Genomic DNA, 24,747 nt, shown 5'->3' with positions numbered 1-24,747 from the left:
GAAAAATAGATGATTAATCCAAATGTTCTATTAAAAAAATCTTAAATTCTTCTTCCCATGAGGAAAGTTATATGCATACAAATTATATTGTATGAGTGTCTTCCTTTAGTGTTTGATCATTTCTGAAAAATATTAGCTTTATTTTAAAATATAGTTAAACTTCAAACTTCTATTGTTTCAAAGAGCTTCCAAAATGTAAAAAAAAATTCCTGTTAACCAAAATAAGAGAAAATGATTTTATAAAATCATTCTAAAGAAGTACCCTAGAATTTTTATCCTAATAAATCCCCTTACATTAAATCCAACCAGATTGCAAAAGGAAAACAGTAAGAAAGGCCAACTCTGTGTGTGTGTGTGTGTGTGTGTGTGTGTGTGTGTGTGTGTGTAAGAGAGATAGAAACAAAGAGAGAAACAGAGACAAAGAGAGCACACTTCTTTTAAATTTCAAGAGATAAGGTATGGTCTTGAAGTATTGTCTAATATGTTCTCACTCCCCATATTTTCCTGTCCTTTGGCCTCGAAGGGATGGGGGTTATTTCTACTTGATCAAACTAAGAATTCTACATTTTACTTTCCAATCTCTTGACTAACAAAGAATATAGTAGTACAGAGATAAACTGTTGTCCATAAAGGTTATGATTTATTCCAAACCCTGGTCTTCAACAAATATGAAAATATGAATGTTCCTCTAGTCTCAAAGTTTAGGTTTATAATTTTTTTGCCTTAGTTATCTCAAAGATTATTTGATGCTAAGCTGTTTTCTTGCCTTCGTGCAATATTAAAACAAATCCAGCATTTCTTAAAAAATTGATATTCTTAACAATGCCTATGTAAATAACTAAATGCTGAGAAATTTTAAAAACAATAAATCAGTCCTAACCATTTAGTCCTTCAGCCAAAACTCCTACTGCCCACAAATTCCCCAGGAACTCTCAAATTTGCAGTTTCCAACACTACTGTATCAAAAGATACTTATTAACTTCATTATACCATATGGGTTAGAAGCTCTAAGAAATAAAGACAAGAAATTTTCATTCCATCACTGGTCACTGCTAGTTATTCTCCTTTTTCACATTTTGAGCCCATACACTGGAAGTATGAGGTATTTCAGCAGAAGAGGTTTCGGGGTGGTTTGTTTTATTCAATCCTGGTGAGGAGAGCTGAGAAGGTGTTACAGTACACAGAGGAGTCCGCTTCAGTTTGATCACTCGAGTAGGGGCTGGCTTCTTTTCTGAAAGGGAAGCCTTCACTGGGGATGTATGTGTTTCACCATTTTCTGTACTTCCAGTTCCACAAGGTATCTGTGAATTCACAGATATTGCAATGCCAGGGTCAGGTATAATTTTTGACCCCGTATGGCATCGAACTAAATGACTGCCACTATTGGGCCGTTTAATTGTCATCTGAGAAGAGGTTTTTGAAGTATTAGATGTAACCACCTTTACTGAAGCAGAATTCTTGACTTTTATATGTGTACTTGTTGAAGGACCCAAAAATCTAATGGGTTTAGGTCCTGTTTTACAGTTCACACCATCCTCTTCCTCTTCATTCAAGGCTACCAAGCGCCTGTAAATATAAAGTAGAGTCACTTTCAAGATTTTACACAATCCACAAGTTAAAAAAAAAAGAGGAATAATAAAGAGAAAAGAAAGCAACCCTTTTTCAAATCATTCTAAAGAATTGCCCTAGAATTTATATCCTAATAATTTCCCTTATTAAATTCAAAAAGACTTGCAAAAGGAAAGTAAGAAAGGTCAACTATATGTGTGTATGTCTGTGTGTGTCAGTGTCTGAGACCCAGAAATAGAAAAAGAGAACATTTCTTTTTAATTTCACGAATTAATGTCTCTAAAGTTAATATTGAGGCTTAAGCAAAAAGGTTTCAAGCTGAAAAAAAGTTAGTAAATCTACTCTCCTGTATAAAACCAAATAAAGTCAGCCATCTCAAATATGGCTCTGTAATTATTTTTATAAGAAACATTCTCCTTAAAACAAACAAACAAACAAACAAACAAAAGAACTGAAATATGAACTTGGCATAGGGAAACAAAGAGACTACTCAAGTTAATATATTTTTGAAAATGAAAGAATATATATATTCTGTAAAATACATAACATACCTGAAATAGGATTTGATCTTCAATTGAATCAAATCCACAGTATGGTGAGATATTTAACAGAATCACACATTACAGTGAATTAAGAGAGGGAAAGGGGCTCAGAAAATATTTGAAAATCACTAATAAAGCAATAAATACAGTATAAAATAGAGAACATTAGGTTCTCCTAGGTAAAGATAGATCCGAGTTTAATTTCTATTTTCTGATAGTGACAAACTCTATAACCATGGATAAGTCACTTCACAACTTGCAGTCTCAATTTTCACATGGTAAAATGGAGACAACATCCAAACTTCTTACTGACTTCAGGACTATTGTGAGAAGCTTTATAAACTTTGGAGTGCTACATAAAGAGCAGCTTTTATTAATAAGTCTAATTTACAGATGAGGAAACTAAGTTCAGAGGCCATAAGCTTCACCCCTGATTGGTTCAGTGGACGAGCTAGGACACATGTACTGCTCAGCCACTGAACCAGTCAGGGCAGAGTCATATGGCCTCTCTTAGGTTCCTCATTCTCATTTTATACTCTTTCCACTACACAATGATATCCAGTGGAAATACAGGGCAAGTTTGGGAAAGATAATAAACTAAGAATAAGGTTTATAGAAAAAAATGGAGTAGGAAAAGGAAAACAACTGCTATTAAGATACCTCGTCTTCCCGCTTGTTTTCATCACTTTATTTTGTATTTATTTTCTTCTTGCCTTATTTCAGAAATAGTTTTTACTCCATTACTCTCTCCTCCAATATGTGAAGCAATTGCTTATCAAATATTAGATCAAGCCTCTAAATCTTTTCCCTTTTAACTAAATCTACTAAACTCTAAGTTTTTTGAGAGTATAAATTATGTCTTAATCTAACTATCTCCTTCATGCCTAGAATAGTGATCTGCACAACATGAACACATAGTTACATATTAAATATTTTTATATTTAATCAAAATTAGCTTCTAAAACACAACAGGATAGAGAATAAAACTGTTATCTGAAAATGACAGGAATAAATCTAGTTAATTAAATATTCTGGCTAATAAAAGTATAATGCATATCATATGAACTGGCAACATTCAAATAATCAAAAATATTAAAATATAATAAGAGAATTATGATAAATATAATATATAATATTCCTTGATGATTCAGGAGAACTTCAAAATCAATCTTCCCCATCTTCAGAATCACTATTACAAATTGGTGAGAGGAAGCAAGGAAATTTTGGTTAACAGTGTTCCAGTAAATGGAATATTACATATTACATAATATACATACTCTAAAATTTAGCCCCACTGACTGTCTCTTTACTTATTTATGAAGCAAATTTTATTCTTTTCCCCCTAGATCCTTTGCCAATCTCATACTTTTAGAAAGCATGGGTAGCTCAGTGGATTGAGAGCCAGGCCTAGAGATGGGAGGTCCTAGGTTCAAATCTGGCCTCAGACACTTCCCAGCTGTGTGACCCTGGGCAAGTCACTTGACCCCCATTGCCTAGCCCTTACCATTCTTTTGCCTTAGAACCAATACACAGTATTGATTCTAAGGCCAAAAGTAAGGGAGAGAGGCAGGGGAGGGAAGGAAAAAAGAAGGGAGAAAGAGGGAGTTGGCAGAGGGAGGGACGGAGAAAGAGAAAAAAGGAAGGAAGGAAGTTCAAAGAAAATAGTAAAAAAAAAAAGTAAAAAGCTCTAAGAAATGGGAGATATTATATATGGACAAAAAGAGCTAACATCTATAGGTCTGGAATAAATCCTCTCTAAAAATCTATGAAAGATACAGAGAACTTTTGTTAGAATTACTGACAAAAATCTTAAAGAAGATGATATAAAAGATAAATCTCCTTATCCTAGGTAATCAAGACATCAGGAAAACTGAAAGAGAATGGCATTCACAGAACTAGATGACATCCAACCCAGGAAGAGATGAAAAAGACATAATTAAAAATATGTTTAAGATACATTTGAATTCAGAATTGTATTGGAATGTATTAGAATAGATCTAAAACTAATTTTTAAATGGATAATTTACTCATTCATATAATCTTACTAAACAAAAAATTTAGACTATTTTATGATAGAAGCAAAGAAAAATTTTAGACTATATCATTATGCTCAAAATGCAGGAATCAATTTACATTTGTATAATGCAAGAAACATGACCAGGTTTTTCATGTACAAAAGAAAAACACTCATCTAATTTCCTTTGTGTGAGAATCTTTGCCAAAGATAAATAAATAATGATACATTTCCCTATCAGAAATACATTGTAAGGGCAGCTAGTTGGCTCAGTGTATCGAGAGCTAGGCCTAGAGACAGGAGGTCCTGGGTTCAAATGTGGCCTCAGACACTTCTTAGTTGTGTAACCCAGAGTAAGTCACTTAACCCCCCATGGCCTAGCCCTTACTATTCTGCTTTGGAACCAATATACAGTATTGATTCTAAGGCAGAAGGTAAGGTTTTAAAATAAACATACTGTAGATCTGGTTTAAATAACTCAAACTATTTCCATAAACTTATATCATCTCTTTTGTACTACTTTTATGTCTATTTTTTTTATGTCTTATTTCCAAACCTATGATTCAGTTGATGTGGAGAACTCCCTCCGACAATTCAGACAAGAAACTATCATCATGATAGTTATGGACCTAGAGTCAAGCAGACTTTAACTTAATTTCAATCCTGCTTTTAATTTAAATCTAAATTATGTTTAATTTAACAATTAAATTAAAAGTAAACAAATTAAATTTAAATCACATGCTGATTAACTGGGTGACCCTGGGGCAGGTCATTTAACCTTTCCCAGCCTCAGTTTCTTCATTTATAAAATGAGGATAATAGCACCTACCTCAAAGGGTTATGTTGAGGATCAAATGAGATAACATATGCAAAATATTTTTGAAAACCTTAAAGTATTACATGAGTGGCAGCTATCATATGATATATTTTTGAGAATCCTAGATAGCTGCTTGGGGCACCAAGAGCTGAAGTAACCTACTTAGGGAGACACAAATAGTGTTTGTCATAGGCAGTACTTGAACCCCATCTTACTGGCTGCAAAGTAATGCATAAAGGGAACCCTCTCCCAGGATCATGCATTTGGGTCTGACCTGCTTCCCTACACTCCAGTGTGGGTCACAGGAGAGCAACCTAGGCACACTGACTCAGAAAGGATCAGGTTAGGATCTGAGGAAAAAGGAAAAGATATAAAAGACGGAGTTCTAGGAAGTGGGCTGTCTCTATTCACTTGGGCACAAGGAGAGAAGGAGGAGAGAGAGAGAGAGCTATGAGGAGGAGCACCCACATGACTAGTTATAAATAGGCTTTTTCTCTCTGTCTGCCTTCTTTTATTCAAGTAAATATTAATAAACTCTACCAAAATTAAGGACTGGAGTTTCATTTAATTGTAACAGAAGCCTTGTATTTACTAAGGCAACACTGTTTCTCATTTATTTCAATAGTAAATAGAATAGAGGTAGCAAGGTGGCACAGTAGATAAAATGCCAGCCCTAGAGTGGGAAGGACCTCAGTTAAAATCTAATCTTAGACAATAGACACTATTACTTAGAAACACTAGTTGTGTGACCCTGAGCAAATCACTTAACTCCAGTTCCCTAGACCTTGCTGCTCTTCTGTCTTAGAATTGAAACTATAACAGAAGGTAAAGGTCCCCCCCCCCAAAAAAAGTAAATGGAATATACAGGCATTTTATTTGAATATTTTCTCTGATAAAAGAGTATATGTACATATAAATAAATGTATTCATTAAAATAAGTCAGTATATGCCACCCTAAAATAATGACATTAAAAATTTAGGATAGATTTTTTTTATTTTATTTTTTGTTTGTTTGTTTTAAACCCTTAACTTCTGTGTATTGGCTCCTAGGTAGAAGAGTGGTAAGGGTGGGCAATGGGGGTCAAGTGACTTGCCCAGGGTCACATAGCTGGGAAGTGTCTGAGGCTGGATTCGAACCTAGGACCTCCCGTCTCTAGGTCTGGCTCTCAGTCCACTGAGCTACCCAGCTGCCCCTAGGATAGAATCTTTAAATCACTTAATTCTTCTAAGCTCCTTATCTATAACCTAGGAGTAATAATATTTGTAATATGTACCAGAAGACATAGCATACATAATCCTATGTTCTATAAAGTGCTCCAAAAAGATAAAATGTGATTATAGTTATGCGACTTTTTAAACCAATGGTATCTTTAATAACAATAGTTAGCATTTTTATAACACTTTGAGGGTTACATGTTATATTTGAATCTCCCTTTAAATCTGATCTTTATATTTCCCAATTTCCAATTCTCTTCCTTTTCCCTTTCCTGGCCATCAGTGAAGGTGGACCAAACTTTGTTTAGTCAAAATAAATCCAAATGAATATGACAACAGAACAAAGGTAATTTAGCAATAAGTACCAAAAATTCTAAAAGACAATGGGAGGAAACTCAAATTATATTCAATCATTTCACAACATATCTGAAGAAGAAAGGATTACTTTCTCTTTTTAAAAAAACAATAAAAGCATAGCTCTCTGACCAAGACAGTGAAGAATAATCAATAAAACAATAACCTTTTTCTAATTGGAGCCATGTGACGAAGATTTCCCTGTAAAGGTCGCTCTTCAAGAGTCCAACATTCTATCAATTCCTGTGGAACACGCCAGTAGCTGACACCTAGAGTGCAAAAGAAAAGTCTAGAATGATATTTCATTTTGAAATATTCAGGATCAAGATGCCATATAAGATCAAGTAGAAGAATTAATTCTACAAATTCTATTTATAACAGGAACACAAATATATAAATGTGAATCTCACCACAGATTTACAAATAAATCATTCAGGAGGGGAAAATTCACACAACAGAAAAAGCACTGAATTGGGATTCCAAGGATTTAGTTTTAAATTCGACCTCTGACACTTAACTAACTAAGCAATCTTGAGCAGGTGATATACTCTCTCTAGGCCTTAGTCTACTCTTCTAAAAAATGAAGAGGATGACCTAGAGGACTCTAAAGTCCTTTCCATTAAGTAGACTTCCATAAGGTATTATTAACCTCTATCTAAAAGACCATAAATGCTATCTTATAGTCATCAGTGAAGAAAAGGGACAGGAATCACAGAACATGCTGCCTTCATGAAAACATTCTAATATTTTCTAAGAGTAATGAATATGAGACATAGCCTGGCAGAAGAGATAGAGAGAAGACCTAAGAATCTAGCATATACTGGCTGTGGAACATTAGGCAAACTCTCAGATTATAAATTACAAAGTGCCAGCCTGCATTGGTAAAGAAAATGTTCTCATTCAGGAGTTCACTATTACAATGAAAATGCAGTTTTGGTTTCTAAAACTAAAAACATACATAGAAAATTCATTGCTCTACCATCTATAATCAAAAAGCAGAGAAGTGGCAGAAAGAACCATCTATATATGTTCCATTTTCTACAGATATACATGAAAGAGTTAAGATTCATTTATATTGGGGGAAACTAGGTAGTTCAGTAGATTGAGAGCTAGGCCTAGAGAAGGAAGGTCCTGGGTTCAAATCTGATCTTAGATATTTCCTAGCTATATAACCTTGGGCAAATCACTTAACCCCCATTGCCTAGCCCGTACTACTCTTTTGCTTTAGAACTAATACATAGTACTGCTTTAAGATGGAGTTTAAAAAAAGATTCATTTATATTATTTATTGTAAAGATAATAAGTTCCTTTTGTCCACTAATGATTCCTCTTGATCAGTCCACTGCTTCTCAATTATTTAAAGGGAAAAGCAAGACAGTATTCTTTTTGGTCAAACAGGATGAGCAAACAATTCTCAAAAGAACTACAAACTAAGAACAATCATATGAAAGATTATTCTAAATCATCAATAATAAGAGAAATGCAACTCAAAACAATTCTGAAGTTTTACTTCATACCCACCAATTAGTAAAGATGACAAAATATAAAAACAGGTAATGTTAGAACAGCTACAAGAAGACAAGCATACTAATATCCTGTTGATGGCACTATGGGTTTGATCCAATCATTCTAGAAAGCAATTAAGAATTTTGCTTCAAAAAAGGTACCCAAATTACTAGATACCCCAAAGAGGTACAATTCTGTGCTGGTGGCAAAAAGTTGGTACTCAGGTGGTTTTTCCTACTCAGCAGACCTTTATAGTGTATCTTTTTTATGTTGCATGTTATTCTGGGCATCAGCCTGACAACAAACATAAATATTCATAGCAATACTTTCTCTAGTAGCAAAAAGAGTAGACATAAAGATTCCCCCAAATGGCTAACCAAACAAAAATAATGAATATAATATTTACTGAATCATAAAAAATCATACTCAGAGAAACGTGAGAAAATGAATATGAAATCAACTATAGTAAATAAACAGTTTAGTAAAGTAAGCAGAACCCAGAAAACTATACACAACAACTACAACAATGGAAAGAACAAAATGGCAACAGTTGACCCAGAAGACATAAGAAAATGTACATCTTGCTCTTCTTTGCAGAGCTAATGAACTAAGGATGTGGAAAACTATATAGTAAGACTAAGTGAATGGATTGTTTTGTGTTTTGTTCAGTTTATTTCCTCCCCCTCCCCTTTTTTTTTAGTCTCTGGTATAATAGCTACCTCACTAAGTTGGGGAGAGGAAAGGACACATTTGGAAATAAAGGTGAATTTAAAAACAAAGGATATCAATAAAATCAATTTTTATTGATGAACCAACACCCCTTAATTTAATTTCTGAAAAATATTTTACAAATTGGAATGTGACATTAAAATGTTAACTGGCTTTGGATCACATTTTCTAGATTTAATTACATATGACTCCCTTCTTCAAATTATTTTCTTCTTTGAACAAAGTTTTAGGCATGCTACTAGACATAGCTGGTACTCAAAAAAGCAAAACAAAACAATTTGTTGTACTGAGATAAACAAATAATGTACTAAGAGTGTGTTAATAATCATAACTAGCCACTCATGCATGGCACATGGCCATATAACTAAACCACCTCAGTATATTATCATGAATAGCCTAACAATTTCTTGCTGGACCCATTCAGAGAACTTCCCTAATAGAGGCACCATTCTGTTAAAAGGCACTTGGTGGTTTTGAGAAAAGGTTTAACTGTTACAATAGGAAAAAAAATCATTGATAGCATACCTTCACCTTCCCAAGTATCAAAGGCATCCATCATCTTCTTCAATTCAGCTACTGAATAATAGCTCCAAATGTACTGCACATTATTTCCAGCCTCTCTAGAAATATTTTTAAAAGATAAGAAAAACAATACATTTAATACACTGCACACAAATAGCCTTCATTTTTACATCTATATCTATCTCAGTGGTTCCCTGCAAGAGGGCTAAAGAATTACTGGAAGAAGCCCTCAAATCACTATATATACAAAAGCATTATCACTTTGGTCATTATTTAGTGCCAACAAAATATGCATTGTAAACAGTGAGTTCCTGAGTCAAGACATGAATGGATCAGCAACCCTTCAGTGAATATAATACCATAATCTCATATCTGACATCAAAAGAAAATACAGCTAAAAACTTCCCTGTAATAATAAAACAAGTCTTCATGGAGGAGGGAAAGCCAAGATGGTAGAGTAGCAAGAATCAGTACAGTAAGTTCTGCTCCTTCCCCCGACAAAACTTTTCAAAACAAATCTAAAAAATGTACTTGACTCAATCTTGATGGGGAAATCCATGACAAAGTCACATTGAGTCATGTTCCAGTGCCCAGGCAAAGGTTGTGCCAAGGACCAAAAAGAGGTCCCAGACCTGTACTGAGATCTGGACCGGTGAGAATTGGCAATTTTGTTATCCACTCCCCAGATCTAGGGCAGACTAACAAGAATATTTGCTCCTACTCCCTATAATTCCCAACAATCTTAAACCTTGAGCTACATGTATTCTGAAAGAGAAACAAGTTCAGAAACAAATAACAATGTGGTTCAGACCCCCAAGAGTAGAGTAGGATATTCAGTTCCAGTCTCCAGCCCAGTCTGAAGCCTGCAGAGGAATAACCAAGACAGGAATACCAGACCAAAGGGGATTCTGCAGTTCTATCCCTCTGAATCAGCCAAGATAAGCTTGCAGGTCCCCAGCCTGTACCTGAGATCTGAAACAACATAACACTAATGCCCCAAGAAAGCAGCAAGAGGACCAGCTCAGATCTTTCTTCCAAAGTGCCACAGAGCCTCACCATAACATCAAATCCAAAGTCAGGAAGTAGTCCAGAATAACAAGCAAACGAAAAAAGAATCCAACTATAAAAACTATTATGGCAACAAGGACACTCAAGACACAAACCCAAAAGAAAAGAATGACTCTAAAACATCTACAAACAAAGCCTTAAAAAAAACAATTTGGGCACATTATTCAACTATAATTCCTGGAAGAGATAAAGCGAAAGTTTGAAAAAAATACTTTTATCAACAAAATGAGATCACTAGAGAAAAAAACTAGAAAAGAAAGAGCTATGGAATAATTAGAAAAAGAATTAATAGTTTGGCTTATAAAGTACAAAACCTTCTTCAAGCAGTAAACTCCAAGAAAATTAGAAAAGATGAAGCAGAACTTGCTCTATGAGGCAACAAGAAGTATTTAAAAATGAAGTAAAAAAGATATCTCATGACAAAAACAACTGACTTGGAAAACAGACCAAAGAAACAAACGACCTGAATGCCTTGATCAAAACAAGAACCTACACATCATAGTTCAAGAAATCTTAAAAAGAAAAATGCCCAGATGTCTTATAACCAAAGAGCAAAGTGAAAATTGAAGGACCCTACCAGTCACCACCTGAAATCCCAAAATGAAAACTCTCAGGAATAATTTAATCAAAAAACACTGAAAGCAGCCAAAAATAAAAAATTCAAAGAACCACAGACAGGTTGGCATACCATATTCCAGAAGACAAAAGACATGTGGGCCTTACAGCTAAGAATTACTTGCCCAGTAAAATTGAGTATAATCCTATAGGGGGAGGGAGGATGGAATTTAAAATGAAATACAGAATTTCTAAGTATTCCTGATGAAAAGAAACCATGAAGTTTAAACACAGGAGTTGAGAAATATAAAATGGTAGAAGTGAATAAACATTATAAGGGTCTTTAAACAAGGATAAAGTGCTTACACTTAATATGGGGAGATTTCATATATATATATATATATATATATATATATATATATATATATATATATATATATATCATCAAACCTATCATCATCAAGGATCATAAAGGGAATCTAATTAAACAGAAGGCTTGGAAGTAGTACTTTTATGTCCCAAATAGCTTTAAAAAATAGAAAGTAAGCAAAGAAGAATACACTTGGCAGGGGGTAGAGGGAAGAAAGGTTAAGGGAAATCTCTCACATAATCAGGGTGGGCAAGTAGATATCACTGCAAACAAGGATGAGGGAACAGAGGAGAGGCTGATGCTTAAACCTTACTCCAACCTGAACTAGTCAAAGGAGAGATGTAAAGCACACACAATTGGATGGCAGAAAAACATTTTATTCAACAGGGAAATAGGAATGAAAGAGGAGAAAGTAAAAGGAGGAATTAGAGAGAGGGTACATTAAGGAAGAGATTAGTCTTTTAAAAACACAAAGATAAAAAAAAATTATTAGCTCTTTTTGAGGTAGCAATGAGTGGAATGGGGGGTGTCCTGAAAATTGGGGAATATTCATGGCATATAAATGTAACATAATACTATTATGCTTTAAGAAATGATGAAGGGGGTGATTTCTGAGAAACCTGGGAAGTCTTATACATACTGGCACAGAGTATAGTGAGAACCAAGAAAAAAATTTACACAAACCAACAACATGGTAAAGACAAACAACTCTGAAAGAATTAGGAATTCTGCAAAGTGTAATGTAATTCCAGAAGGGAAATGATGAAATATGCTTCCTTTTCTAAAAGAGACATAAAAGGGTGAGGGAAGGAGAGAAGGAAAGAGAGGAAGAGGGAGAGAAAAAGTGGGAGGGAGGAGAGAGAGAGAGAGAGAGAGAGAGAGAGAGAGAGAGAGAGAGAGAGAGAGAGAGAGAGAGAGAGAAAGAGAGAGAATTTTTAAAGATTAAAAAAAGATAATTTTTAAAAAATCAAAATAAAACTAGTCTTTACAGCTAGGTGTGGTGACCCAGGTCTATATTCTCTGCTATTGTGGCTGCGGCTGGTGCATCACTAGAGCATCAAAGTTCTGAGCTACAGAGGGCTAAGCCAATCAGATATAAATACTTAGTCCAGCACAATTAATGTGATTCCCTGAGAATTAAGGAGAGGGGCAACAGACTACCTAAGGAGGGACAAAGTGGCCCATCACAGAAACAGACCAAATCAAACATCTTGTTCTGATCTTTGTGGGAGCAGTGGGATCAAGTCCCTGGGTAGCCTCCAAAAAGATGGAAGGTGAGTAGAAAAGAAAGGGAAGGAGGGAAGGACAGAGGTTTTCATCCAAAAGGCCTCAGCTAACTTTTAGTTAATTGTTCATTCCAAAAAGTTACAAATGTTTGATAAAGCTGTAGAGTACCTTATTCCTTTAACCAGAACATGTTTATAAAGTGGATTTTTTGCACTTATAGACACAGGAATCTAAATACTCAAATAATCTGGATGTAGAACCAGATTTAAGGTTGAAACTTTTATCATTCCAACTAGACTTCCAATTTCCAAAAGTTAGTAACACCAGAAACTTCATGAAATGACTCAATATAATATGCAAAAATGTTTTTTATAAGCTGAATGTCTCACATGTATTACCAGTTTTCAAATATGTTAAGATACTGTTATAATAACAGAAATTCATTTTAAAGCATTATTGAACTCATGGTACTTTTTTCATCACTATGTATTTTCTCAGGAGATACTACCAGCAGTACAGGTATCAATATGTAGGAATATATGAAAATTGTTTATGTTAAAAAAAAGTTCTTCATACTTGAAAAGGCTAAGAAACTATGGCTTAACTGTATACAGTAAGAATTGACACTTCTAAAATATACATGGAAAATTCAAGAAATCTTTCAAGTTAAGTTTTCAAAAATTATTTCAATCCAAGGACAATTAAGAAGCCATTACATAGGGGGCAGCTGGGTAGCTCAGTGAATTGAGAGCCAGGCCTAGAGACGGGAGGTCCTAGGTTCAAATTTGGCCTCAGACACTTCCCAGCTGTGTGACCCTGGGCAAGTCACCTGACCCCCATTGCCTACCCTTACCACTCTTCTGCCTTGGAGCCAATACACAGTATTGACTCCAAGATGGAAGGTGAGGGTTTAAAAATTTTTAAATTAAAAAAAATAAAAGAAGCCATTACATAATTTAGTGGGGAAGAAAAAAAATCATAAATACTTACAGAATACCTAACTATTATGTCCCCTGATATATGTCATAGGTTACAAAAATATATATAAGAGAATGCCTGCTCACAAAGGGCTTGTAAGGCTTTTCTAGGCCCATGATTTCATTACTAGGAGAAACAACTTCTATTATTGCAGACAGTAACTACTCTATAACTTGGGATTTTAGGGCATTAATGGATTAAGTGGCTTTCCTCAGGTTGACAAGTAATATATGCCAGACAGGATTCCCACCCTGGTCTTCCTTCCCAACTCAAAACTAGCACTCTACCTAAAGTGCAACACTGCCTTTAATTGTATTATTCCTGTGGAGTATGCTAAGAAAATCAGTACCATGAATGAAATAGTTGGGAAAATATTTAACCTATATGAAAGAAATCAATTTTTAAGTCCTTTAGCATATTAGATCACAGAATTTTAGAGCTGTAGGAAAATTAAAGATTACCCCCATTCAATTCCATGTTGCCAATGAAGAAACAAAGCTCCCTGAGGTAGAAAAAAGTTAAGAAACTTTGACTAAGGAGAGATTTGGGATTAGACCTGTTCTGATTCCTGGTTCAGATTCTTTCCATAAGACCTCACTAATTAACATGGATAGAAATAGGGAATGGTGCTAATTATAAATTTTATCTGTTCATTAAAGCAAATCCATCAAAAAATAAGAATCATCAACAAAGCAAACACTTGTTAGAAAAATATTCAAACTGTATTTGCTTAAGAATAATTGAATAAGTGAAATCTTTTCACATATCCTGAATGACTTTCATAAATTCATAACAGCACAATCAATCTTTAGGACTTGTGATGGAAATTTTGAGAGCTATTCTCATATTCATTTTTTATCTCAAGTAACCCCAACTACAATCCAAAAGTTTTTGTTTGTTTCTCTCAAACTCATTCACCGTTAACAAGATCTCTAAAACTTAAAATCCTAAAATTCATAAGAAAATGAAAAATGAAAACAAAATACCTATTAACTTTCAATTACCTATATGCTTGGAATCTTATTAGTCTTTCAGTAACCCTTTACACATTAAGCAGATGTATAGGATGTTAGCCAAAAAAAATTTGTTAAACAACTTCTAAATGCCAAGCTACGAAACTTAGTCTAGAAGAAGGATAATATTCCCCAGATAAAGTGGAAAGAACAATGGATTTGGATTGAGTTCAAATCATGGCTCTGCTAGTTAGATGACCTTGGATAAATATTTTAACCACCATGGGCTTTGGTTTCTTCATCTGTAAAATGAGGAGGTTTAACTAGAAGACCTCTCAGGTCACTTCTAGCTATAAATCTATGATACTTTTATCTGATTAACACAGAGATAACCATAATATGTTACATGACAAGTTACATCAGAGTTATAAACAAATTTTATTTGAGATTCCAAGGGGATGGTTCAAAGCTGAGATAGGAGTAAAATCAGAAAAGGAATCAAGGAAGATGTGTCATTTAAGCTCTATTCTAAATGATGGGTCAAGATAGAGAGGGGGAAAATTTTAGATCACAGAAATAGTGTGAGCAAAGACACAGACAAGAGGAGGAAAAGATCATATGAGTTAGGGTGGGCTACAATGCGTGTGTGAAGAGGATTAATATGACATTATGCAGTACCAAATTGTAGATCTCCATAAAAGACAAAAACAGATCTCAATTTTATTCAGAAGGTAAGAAGAAACCGAAGAATTTATCAGAAGAATAATATGGTCAGAATAAAGTTGAAAAATATTATTCTGATAACCATGTTTTTGATTTGGAGCATAAATGGAAGGGGAGGAAAACAGGAGTTGATAGATTTAATATAAGAAGGCTTTAAGAGGTCTACAGGGATGGCAATGCGGGCCAATAATTAGAGGCAGAATGAAATAGAAAAAAAAAGGATATAGATGAAAGATATGCTATGAAGGTAGAATTGACAAACTTAATAACTAACCAAATATGAAAAATTGGAAAGAGAAATGACAATCTATTTAAGCCCTTACCTTCCATCTTAGAGTCAATACTGTGTATTGGCTCCAAGGTAGAAGAGTGGTAAGGGCTAGGCAATGGGGGTTAAGTAACTTGCCCAGGGTCACACAGTTGGGAAGTGTCTGAGGCCAGATTTGAACCTAGGACCTCCCGTATCTAGGTTTGGCTCTCAATCCACTGAGCTACCCAGCTGCCCCCAAGAGAAATGATAATCTTAAGGCTTTTAACTTGAGAGACTGAGTGAATGACAGTGCCATAAGCAGAAAGAGTGAAGTCAGAGAAGAAACAAATTTAGGTGGAAAGATAAGCTTGATCTTGGACATGTTGAGTTTTAGAGGTCTGTGGGAATTCAGGCAGATTGCTGAAAGCAGCTAGAGGTGCAGGTCTAAATGTCACAGAAAGAATTAAGGAGAAACAGATTTGAGAGACATACATATGAAGATGATACAGGTCACTATAAAATGAACTAATAGAGAGAATATAAAGGAATAAAAGAAGAGGGTCGTGGATAGACCTTTTAAGAACCTCCATTTTAAGGCATTTAAGAGAAGAACTCTGCTTGAAGAGAGGTTAAAAAGGAATGAAAAGAAAAAAGACAACATGGTAAAATTCCTGAACCCCTATTCTACTTTACAAACTATAAGTAAACTCATTTCATTTAAAAATAGAATTTTTTCTATTTTTTATTCAAAGATTTTATTTTCCAATTGCACGTAATAATAATTTTTAACATTTGTTTTCCAAAATTGTGAGATCTAAATAGTCTTCCTTCCTCCCTTCTCAGAGATAGTAAGTAATTTGATCTAGGCATAGATGTATTATCATACAAAACACATAAATAGAATTTATAATGTTTTTAATGGTTCTGGTAAAAATACAAACTTTATATGGTTTGTGTAAATATAATTTGTTTATACAGCTTATTTATGCCAATTATAGTCAAACAATATCATTTTTGTAACATATTGGTAGTATTCAATGTTATGCAAATTTTGCTTTTTTTTCCACATTAAAATCTATACTTACCTTTTGTAAATACTACGAATTCTTCCTCCTAGCTGTTTATCAATAGCATCAGTTCCATCTGCTTTTGTAGCATACACACCAATAATTCTACTCTCACAGCTTGCACCAGATGTACTGAGATAGTGTAGAACCCAAACAGTTGGTTTGTTACAGGCTAACCCATAAGAATCACAAAAGTCTGTCAAAGCCTGTAATAGAAACCAGAAAATCTGAAATTAATTCCATGAAAATGACTTTTCCAGACTGACTTTTACTTTCAGAAAGCAACCCAGGTCAGTCAAAAGGATACTAGACTTGGAGTTGAAAGACCTGGGCTAAATGCAACCTCTAACATTAAATGCAAAATGTAGTGTGAATATTTCATTAGCCTAAACCAAAGAAGCTCAGAACTTTGGTGCAGAAGAGTTTCAACAGCCTTAGTCTCCACAATAACAAGGATTATAGGAATGAGCCACAATGTTGAGTTATTATTCTATATTAAAAAAAATAAAAAGTTCACATCTTCATGTCTTTTCTATCTAAATCACAATGAAAGCTTATGGACCAAGTATCCAATGTGTGTATATATGTATTTTTAATCTTCTATAGTTCCTATTATAGTGTTATCAATATAGAAGACACTCAAAAAATGGGTAGGATGTGAATGTGTATATAGTAATTTCTTTCCTGATTATCAACTGAGAATAAAAGAATCATAAAGTATAAATCATAAGTTCTACAAGAATCTCAAACAATTCTCCTTACAGTAGTCAGTTTTTAAGCAGGTATGGTTTTCAACCCCATTTCACAGAAGAAGCAACTGATGTCCACAGAGATTAATTCATTTGCCCAAATCAATCCCGAAAGCAAATTCAGTAGCAGAACTAGGAAAGCCAGTAAAAGGCCCTATGAGGGTTGATTAAAAGACACTCAGGGATCTTCCTGAGTATTATGGCCTGAAGTCTTCTGTAGTATTACTTCAATTTCATCACACTATAATGATGGACTGCTAACTTAAAGTCTCAGATATGTAAATTAAATAAAGTAAATTAAACAAAATAATTTTATTCAAGTTTAATTGGTACCAAATACCTCTTAAAGTATGTAACATCAATTGAAGTGAAAGGCAACTAATAAAACTTATTGAGTCATGTTAATGGCTAAAGACATGATTAAAAATATATTACAAAAAAAAGCTTTAATGGTCGTAAGATGGCAAATTAATCCTAAATTTTACTAATTTTTACATTCACTAAATCTGGCTAAAATTGTTTTTATTCTATATGACAATCCTCCTAATATAAGGGGTAATTTTGGGAAAGACTGCCCCTTCCTATGACAAAATATGTCACAATAAGAACTTATAAACAAATTCAATAAGTCAGAGCATTCGTAAAAAAGAAATAATCAAGGAATATTGATCTTTAAGGAGGAAAAAAATCATATTCATATATATGTCTAAGTTCTAAAGTAATCTCTCTCAAATTAGAAAGGAAAAACACTAACCTCATGAGAGATCCCAAGAAACAATAATAAGTTCATGTTTTTTGTTACAGAGAGTGGTATTTTGGTCCAGTACATAAAATATGCATGAATTCTCCCTTCTAAATTTAGGAAAATGAAATGTCTTCACAATTTTTATATAAAACATGGTATTCAAAATAAGTGCTTTCACTGTTTTTTGCCGACTGATATGAGTTAATAAATACTTTAAAAGAAACTTAAGAAAATGCCAAGACCTTTTTAAGTTCTATATTTGACCTTAAAGCATATGTCTCCATTTCATTGGCCAAGTGGTCAGATAAACTGTAAGGATAAGGGATGCCAAAGTAATCAGCCTCCTCCTGCAGTGCAATTCGAGTTTGCTCATCTTTAGGAATCCGAACTTCCCCATGAAGATAATCCAAAAGGTACTTAAACAGATTTCCATCACGATCAATAAGACAAGCCCCTAGAAATACACATAATACAAAAAAAAGGTTAAAGTCGTCAGACTTTCAACAAAATTTTACCAAGCCAAATCTTTTTTTACCTAGCCAGTCCATGGATCTTTCATAATCATTTGGTACTTATATTTCTTAGTGGGTACTTTCTATAAAAGCAGTTATTTGTTTTTTTTCTCTAATTTTATAAGATAATTACTTCACCTAGGAAAAAAAAGGATTTTAAAGACTTGCAAAATATTATGGATATAATCCCTTTCATTCTAAGGATGAGGAAACTGGGGGAAAGGGGTGGTGAAATCTACTTGCCCAAGTTTGCAAAGCAAGTAAGAATCATATTGCTGGGCAAGAACTCGGGTCTCCTGACTTTCTTGACATAACTGTTTATAAAAATCGATATTTATAAATAATAGCTACAATGTAAATGATAGTAATCAATCAATCACTTATTTAGAAGTAGGAATTTCTCTCATCAGATAAAGAGAAAATATAGCCAATGGTCCCCAATTTACAAATGGATATTATAAAAGTTCATCTGTAAGTCAGTTGTTTGATGTAGTGATATTGCAACTTAGCTACACTATGGGTTAAATAGACTTTTGTGAATTGGCCTGGGAAACTAACCACTTTTTATAACATTGTTTCTATGAGAAAATGCATTTCAAGTTTCACTTTGGAACTCTGGACACTGAATGCATTTCACCACCAGATGCTGCTAAAGAAGCCTCTATTTGCTTCTGTCCTACAAGGGAATTTGTCCCTCACCTGTAGGTGGGGAAAGAACAAAAGAGAATGATAGCCTTGGTTGGAAAGGAAGAATCTTCTCCAGCCATTAAGCAAGGATAGATTCGCCTCCTTACACAAGAACAAGAGACCCACTATGGTAAGGATTTATATACTCGGGGTATTTTATGTTAGGTACTAATATATCAAGGAATTTCTGTATTTTAAACCTAAGTCCAGTCATTGTTATTTAAACTGGAAAAAATAAAGACAATATAACTGGCCAAATATTGCCCCTAAATATTATGCAGTTTAACAGACCAGCAAAAAGAAATTCTTTTTCTTCATCAATCTAGATATCCCAATTTGTGGATACTCCTTATTACTGACTTGGAAAACAGAGTAAAACAGTAGCATTTTGGAAGCCAAGGGAGAGCGGATGTGTCAGTTAAATGGAATCCTATCTTCTTACTACCTAACTGAGCACCCTAGGCCTGAGATATCAGCCTGGAGTGACAGCTTTGTGGAGGGTTTTAAGGTCTTTTCTCACTGTCTTTCAGCTGGGAATTTTTCTCTAGGCTTCACTAGCAGTAGAACCAGGAATACCTCTATCTTTCATAATCATCCAATTCTTTTGCTCTAACAGGAAACATGAAACAGGTTCCTTGGACCCCAAGGCAAAGCAAAACTGTAAGAATAGCACTGGGCCCTGGAATTGTGTTTTTAAAGTTTTCTTCTCTATCTAGCAGTAACTTTTGCATCTTTCTTATCTTCTGGATACATCACTGTATTGAAATGTTTCCTTGGGCATATGTCAGATCATGTAACAAGACTATGTAACAACTCTAACACTAATTCTACACTTACATTAGTTGTTCTTTGTCAGTTGTACGTCAGACAGCTGCTCTCTCCACAGAAATAAGCGCTCTACTGTGAAGAACACAGGGAGAGACTAATACATCTAATCATCCTAAATACCTTTATCCATGAAGTTGCTCTAATGTATCTTGACTTTCCAAATATAGTTAATCACATTTTAGATCTCAATTGGTCCTGATGCTTTCTGATTTCTTCCCTAAATTTGAGCCAAAGCAACATGGATTTTGGACATTGGCCTAAAGTAAATAAAGATGCACTTCTTTCATTTTCATATAAACTAACAAGAAAGAAAATGCCAAATATCATCAGTCAATGACATTATTAACTAATAAACTTATTATTACTAGCTAGCATTTATATAGTGCTTTAAGGTATGCAAAGCACTTTAAATATTACATCATTTTTATACCTCACAGCCGCCCCAGGAGGTAGTTGTTATTATTATCCCCACTTTATAAATGAGGAAACTGAGGCAGACAGCAATTAAGTGACTTGCCCAGGATCACATATCTAGGATGTGTCTGAGGCTGGATTTGAACTCAGGTCTTCCTGACTCCAAGCCCAGCACTCCATCCACTATACCACTTAATTTTAGAAAGCTGAAAAGCAGTTAAACTTGAAACCCCCTTTAATGAAGATTCACAACAAGGTTTATAACTTTAATACATTTACCAGTTTCATCCACCTTTAGAGGAAATCGTCCACTGAACATAGATGCAAGCATCGACTCCTTAAAGCGGCACAAGGACTCACGCCTGGCTGTATAAATACAGCCTCCCACATTAAGTCTGAGAATATCCAGCACCTCTTCTGCCTTGCTGCCTTCCATTGCTCCCACCAACTGTCCTAATTAATAGGCCACAGTACTATCCAAATCTGCAAAACAGTTGTGCTCACATGAATTTCCATGAGTGAATAAAAAAAGAAATATACAACCACTATTTCCTACAATACATGAGAGGTAATCTATTTCCTGTGTCTTTTAATTCTCCTTAAGTGACAATGACACTAATTAAAGTGCTTTAAAACATAAGATAGTTCAATTTATGCTAAAAGGTACAATATCATAAGGGTTTACTTGTTTCAAATACCTTATTCATTTGTATACCAAATATGAGGTGACTAAATGGCTCAAATGGTAAAATTAACCTGAAATAAAAATAATGAGCTATTTTCAGGTATTTTCTAAAGTATAATAACTAAATGTTAAGCTTGATAGAATTAAATACTACCATTCAAATTCAATTTAATAAATCTTCACCAAAGCCACTATGGATAAAATCAGTGAAAATTAAGGATGTGTGTTATCTGTCAAAAGGACTCAAGAAAGTCCTGTTAAAACACCTAGAAAGAACCCCACTCGCCCATGGCAGATTTATGGAAGGACAAAAACGGACCCAGAATGGAAAAGAAATGGATGGGCTACAATTTTTACATCATAGGAAGAAGGACCTACATCCTATATCAATGAGATCACAGCTCCAACAGTTTTGGACAATATACTATAGATAAACACTTTATATAGATGAAAAAAACTACATGGTCTCTGCTTCTAGAGAATGAGGTCCCTATATTTTAATTGGTGAAGAGTGAGTCAGACATATAAACAAATAACTACATTAAAACTTAGAATATTATTAAATGTATAGAAAAGATCAAACAAAGATTTGGGAGGTTCAAAACAGGGCAATATAACTAGCTGAGTGGAGCAGTCAGGGGAGATTTCATGGAGAAGGAGGCTCTTCAGTCTCTTGAAGAACTATTTCAAAGAGGAGAGATATTTATGCAAAAAAGGGGAGAGGAGACCAAGATTAGGTTGGGGAATGGAAAGAACTCAACTTGGGGACAATGAGTGGTAGAAAATAAGGCTTTAAAGATAGCAGTAATCAGGCTCTCAAGAATTTATTTATTAAAAGTATTTAAACTACTAAGAAAATAAAATATTCAAGTAAGTAGTAACCCATAATTGTTGCTGAAAAGATAAGGATAACAGTGATAATCATTGCTGAAATTTTGGTAACTAAGGCCTTTTCTACTAAAACTCTACCTTGATACCTAGCTCCAACACAGAAGTGCCAATGGATTGTCAAAAACTATGCTAATGGTTTGCAAGCTGTGACAAGTTCTACCAAGCTGAAAAGGCTTCAAGTGAGAATGCAGTGATGTTTGTCTGTCTGTCATCCAAGAATTAGCTTCATTACCAGAATAGCTCATCATCAGAAAATTAACAACAGGTAATAAATACTTTCAGCTACAGCAATTAATGAAAATTGCATTGTGAACCAGTGGAAAAAAACACTCACACCTGTTATATTTTAAGTATTAAAAAAGATATACTTTGTCATTTAAGTTCAGAATTCTGAGCATGCTGGTGGACAACACATCCTCCAAGTTCTATAAGAAATTATCTTTAGGTCTGCTTCATACTACAGTAGTGGAATTTTTCAGCATTAAGTTAACCATCTTAAAAATGGTTAAATGCCTTAAACCATGAAAGAAGTTGATGAAATATCACTGACAGAGATAAATATATGAAACTTAGAAGGTTCCTTGACAGTCATTCATGGTTCTAAGAATTGGATCACCTAAAATAAGAGACCAAATTTAAAATCTCTAGTAGGAAGTTCAAAAGACAATTCTGCTTTTTTCCTTTACACTTTCCTTTGGACTCCATTCTAAGAAAAATTGGAAAAAAAAACAATAACCACATTGCCATATCCCAAATTTTAAAAAAGTACAGGACCTGTGATTTCATTAGTATAGGAACTGCCTAAGTGAGGAAACACCCTCTTCCAATCAATTCAAGTTAGCACCTTCTCTGGAAATTATACTCTTTATAAAGAATAGTCTAAATACTGAATGTCTGAGGCCCAAGGCCACTTCATATTCTGTCTCTCTCTCCCTTTCTGACACCCACCCGCACTCCATCAGAAAACCACCTCTGAATCAACAGAACAACTGGCCAGTTGTTATTAAGGATAGTAAGACAGTTAAAATACTCGAACTATTTCCTAAATACCTTTGGCTCAGGTGCTATCTCATCAAGAAACCTTCCTTGATCTCTCCTCTTACTTGTGCTATCTCCTCAAATTTTTCTGCAGCAGTTTGTCAGTTTTCTGTAGGGCCTAGTTCCTTAACCTGGGGTATGTAGACTTATTTGTACGCTGTTTTTGTTTCTGATGATAATTTCATTATTGGTTTATATTATAGTTCTATATTTTTATGCATTTAAAAACATTAATCAGAGGAGTCCACAGGCTTCACCTTACCAAAGAGGGGTCTATGGGACTACAAAGATTAAGAACTCTTGTTCTAAGGTTCTTAATTACCAGAAGTCATAGTTACCTTTATGCAGTCTATTTTCCTCCTCTGCACCCAGGAAAAAGTAAGCTCTTGGAGGGAAAGAGGAACTAATGGCTTGAGTCGATACCTGGAAGCTTCCCAGCAGTGGAGTCCATCCATTTGTCCATTCATCCATCCATCCATCCACAAGCATTCATTAGGAGCTTACTATAAGGGATTACTATATGCCAAGGCAGGAATGCAAGTACAAAGAAAGCATCCCTACTAGCCAGGAAGCTGGACTCCCTTATTCTTCCCAAATCCTCACTGGGGATCGTCTTTCTAACCCATTCAAACCTCCATTCCAGGTCAAAGGAAACACCTCAGGAATCAAGGTCCTGGCTGAGGCGCCCCACAGGGCAAAGGGGGCCGAGGGAGAGGGAGGAGTTGCGTGAGCAGACAGGAACGGGGGAGGGGGTATGGTGCTCTCGCTCGCGCCCCCGCAACATGGGCGGGAGGAGCCGGCCCTGGGAACTTTCCCTCTCTCTAAGGGCTCACCGAAGACAGGCGCTGTGGGGGGCCAAGGGCGAGGCTGAATCGCTCCCCTCTCACTCCTCAGAGCTCTCCGGCCTCGCCCCTATCCTTCCTCCTCCTCCTCCCACCGCCGCAGCCACAGCCCTTCTTACCTGCGTCCCCGCCTCTCCTGGGTCTCCTGCCCCGGCCAGGAGCCGAGGCCCCTACCGGCTTTAGAACGGGGCCCGACAGAGCGTAGAGAGTTAAGCCGAGGCAGGGTAGCCCGGGCCGAGGCTTCCCTCCCTCCCGTAGGTCGACCCCTGGTCGGCGGCACAAAGCCGGCCCAGACACGGAAGTGGAAGCGGAGGCGGCGGAGACTGCGACTTCGGTGGGGGCGGCTTCAGTGACGCCTCCTTCTCCTACGACCTCCAGGCTGCGGGCTGCGCCCCCGTGCGGCCCCCGTGGGCCACTGCGGGCCACCGAGGGCAGCCGTGGACGGTGAGATAGAGAACGGGGCCCGAGCCTGAAACCCCGCCCCCTGGCCGCGCGCTTACCTCCACTACTCCCCCGAACCCTCCCACCCCAAACCTTGGCCTGACCGGGCTTCTGGGAGGGACTGTGACCCGAGGTGGAGAGAGAAGTCTTCCGAAGGAATCCCTGAAGGGGGAGAGCAGGCCTGGCTGGGCCCTGCAGCTCCGCCCTATCCAGCTTTTCCTGATCTGACAGACCCATCTTGCACACAGGTGCATCCATAAGCGCAGCCTTGACATTGGCCCTGCCCTCCTGGACTACCTCCAAGGCTTAGTCTTGGAGAACTGGTCCCATCGTATCTTTTCGAGCCTTATCTCCCCATTAATCTCTTAGAAGTAGGGTTTCCAGTCTTTTTGCCTTGGGAGTCTCCTCCCTAATGGGAGCAAAACCACAACTGAAAAATATAAGCCATAACTAAAC

The 24,747-nt window shown here is 35.8% G+C and overlaps 1 protein-coding gene across 1 annotated transcript; it reads right to left on the bottom strand.

Moving 5' to 3' along the window:
• Positions 1–381: 381 nt before the first annotated feature.
• KCTD18 (potassium channel tetramerization domain containing 18) lies at positions 382–24,014 on the bottom strand. The gene is made up of 7 exons (XM_044666423.1): positions 23,970–24,014; positions 20,674–20,877; positions 18,196–18,407; positions 16,478–16,665; positions 9,272–9,366; positions 6,678–6,780; positions 382–1,566 (listed from the first exon to the last, which is right to left on the bottom strand). The coding sequence occupies exons 2-7, from the start codon at positions 20,828–20,830 to the stop codon at positions 1,053–1,055; spliced, it is 1,269 nt and encodes a 422-aa protein (XP_044522358.1). The 5' UTR covers positions 20,831–20,877; positions 23,970–24,014; the 3' UTR covers positions 382–1,052.
• Between the last annotated feature and the right edge of the window lie 733 nt (positions 24,015–24,747).

The sequence above is a fragment of the Gracilinanus agilis genome, chromosome 3 (assembly GCF_016433145.1).
Source record: "Gracilinanus agilis isolate LMUSP501 chromosome 3, AgileGrace, whole genome shotgun sequence".
NCBI classification, from domain to species: domain Eukaryota; kingdom Metazoa; phylum Chordata; class Mammalia; order Didelphimorphia; family Didelphidae; genus Gracilinanus; species Gracilinanus agilis.
The sequence above is the reverse complement of the archived record's forward strand: the minus strand, read 5'-3'. Positions and strand labels throughout refer to the sequence as shown.

What these genes read in the sequence shown, in the direction of transcription:
- KCTD18 (XM_044666423.1), bottom strand. Translation starts at nt 20,830, where the DNA reads ATGGAAGGCAGCAAGGCAGAAGAGGTGCTGGATATTCTCAGACTTAAT. An exon ending in TGATACTTGGGAAGGTGAAG is followed by an intron (nt 6,781 to 9,271) that starts GTATGCTATCAA and finishes TTTGCACTCTAG; the next exon opens with GTGTCAGCTACTGGCGTGTT. An exon ending in ATGGCTCCAATTAGAAAAAG is followed by an intron (nt 1,567 to 6,677) that starts GTTATTGTTTTA and finishes TTATATTTACAG; the next exon opens with GCGCTTGGTAGCCTTGAATG.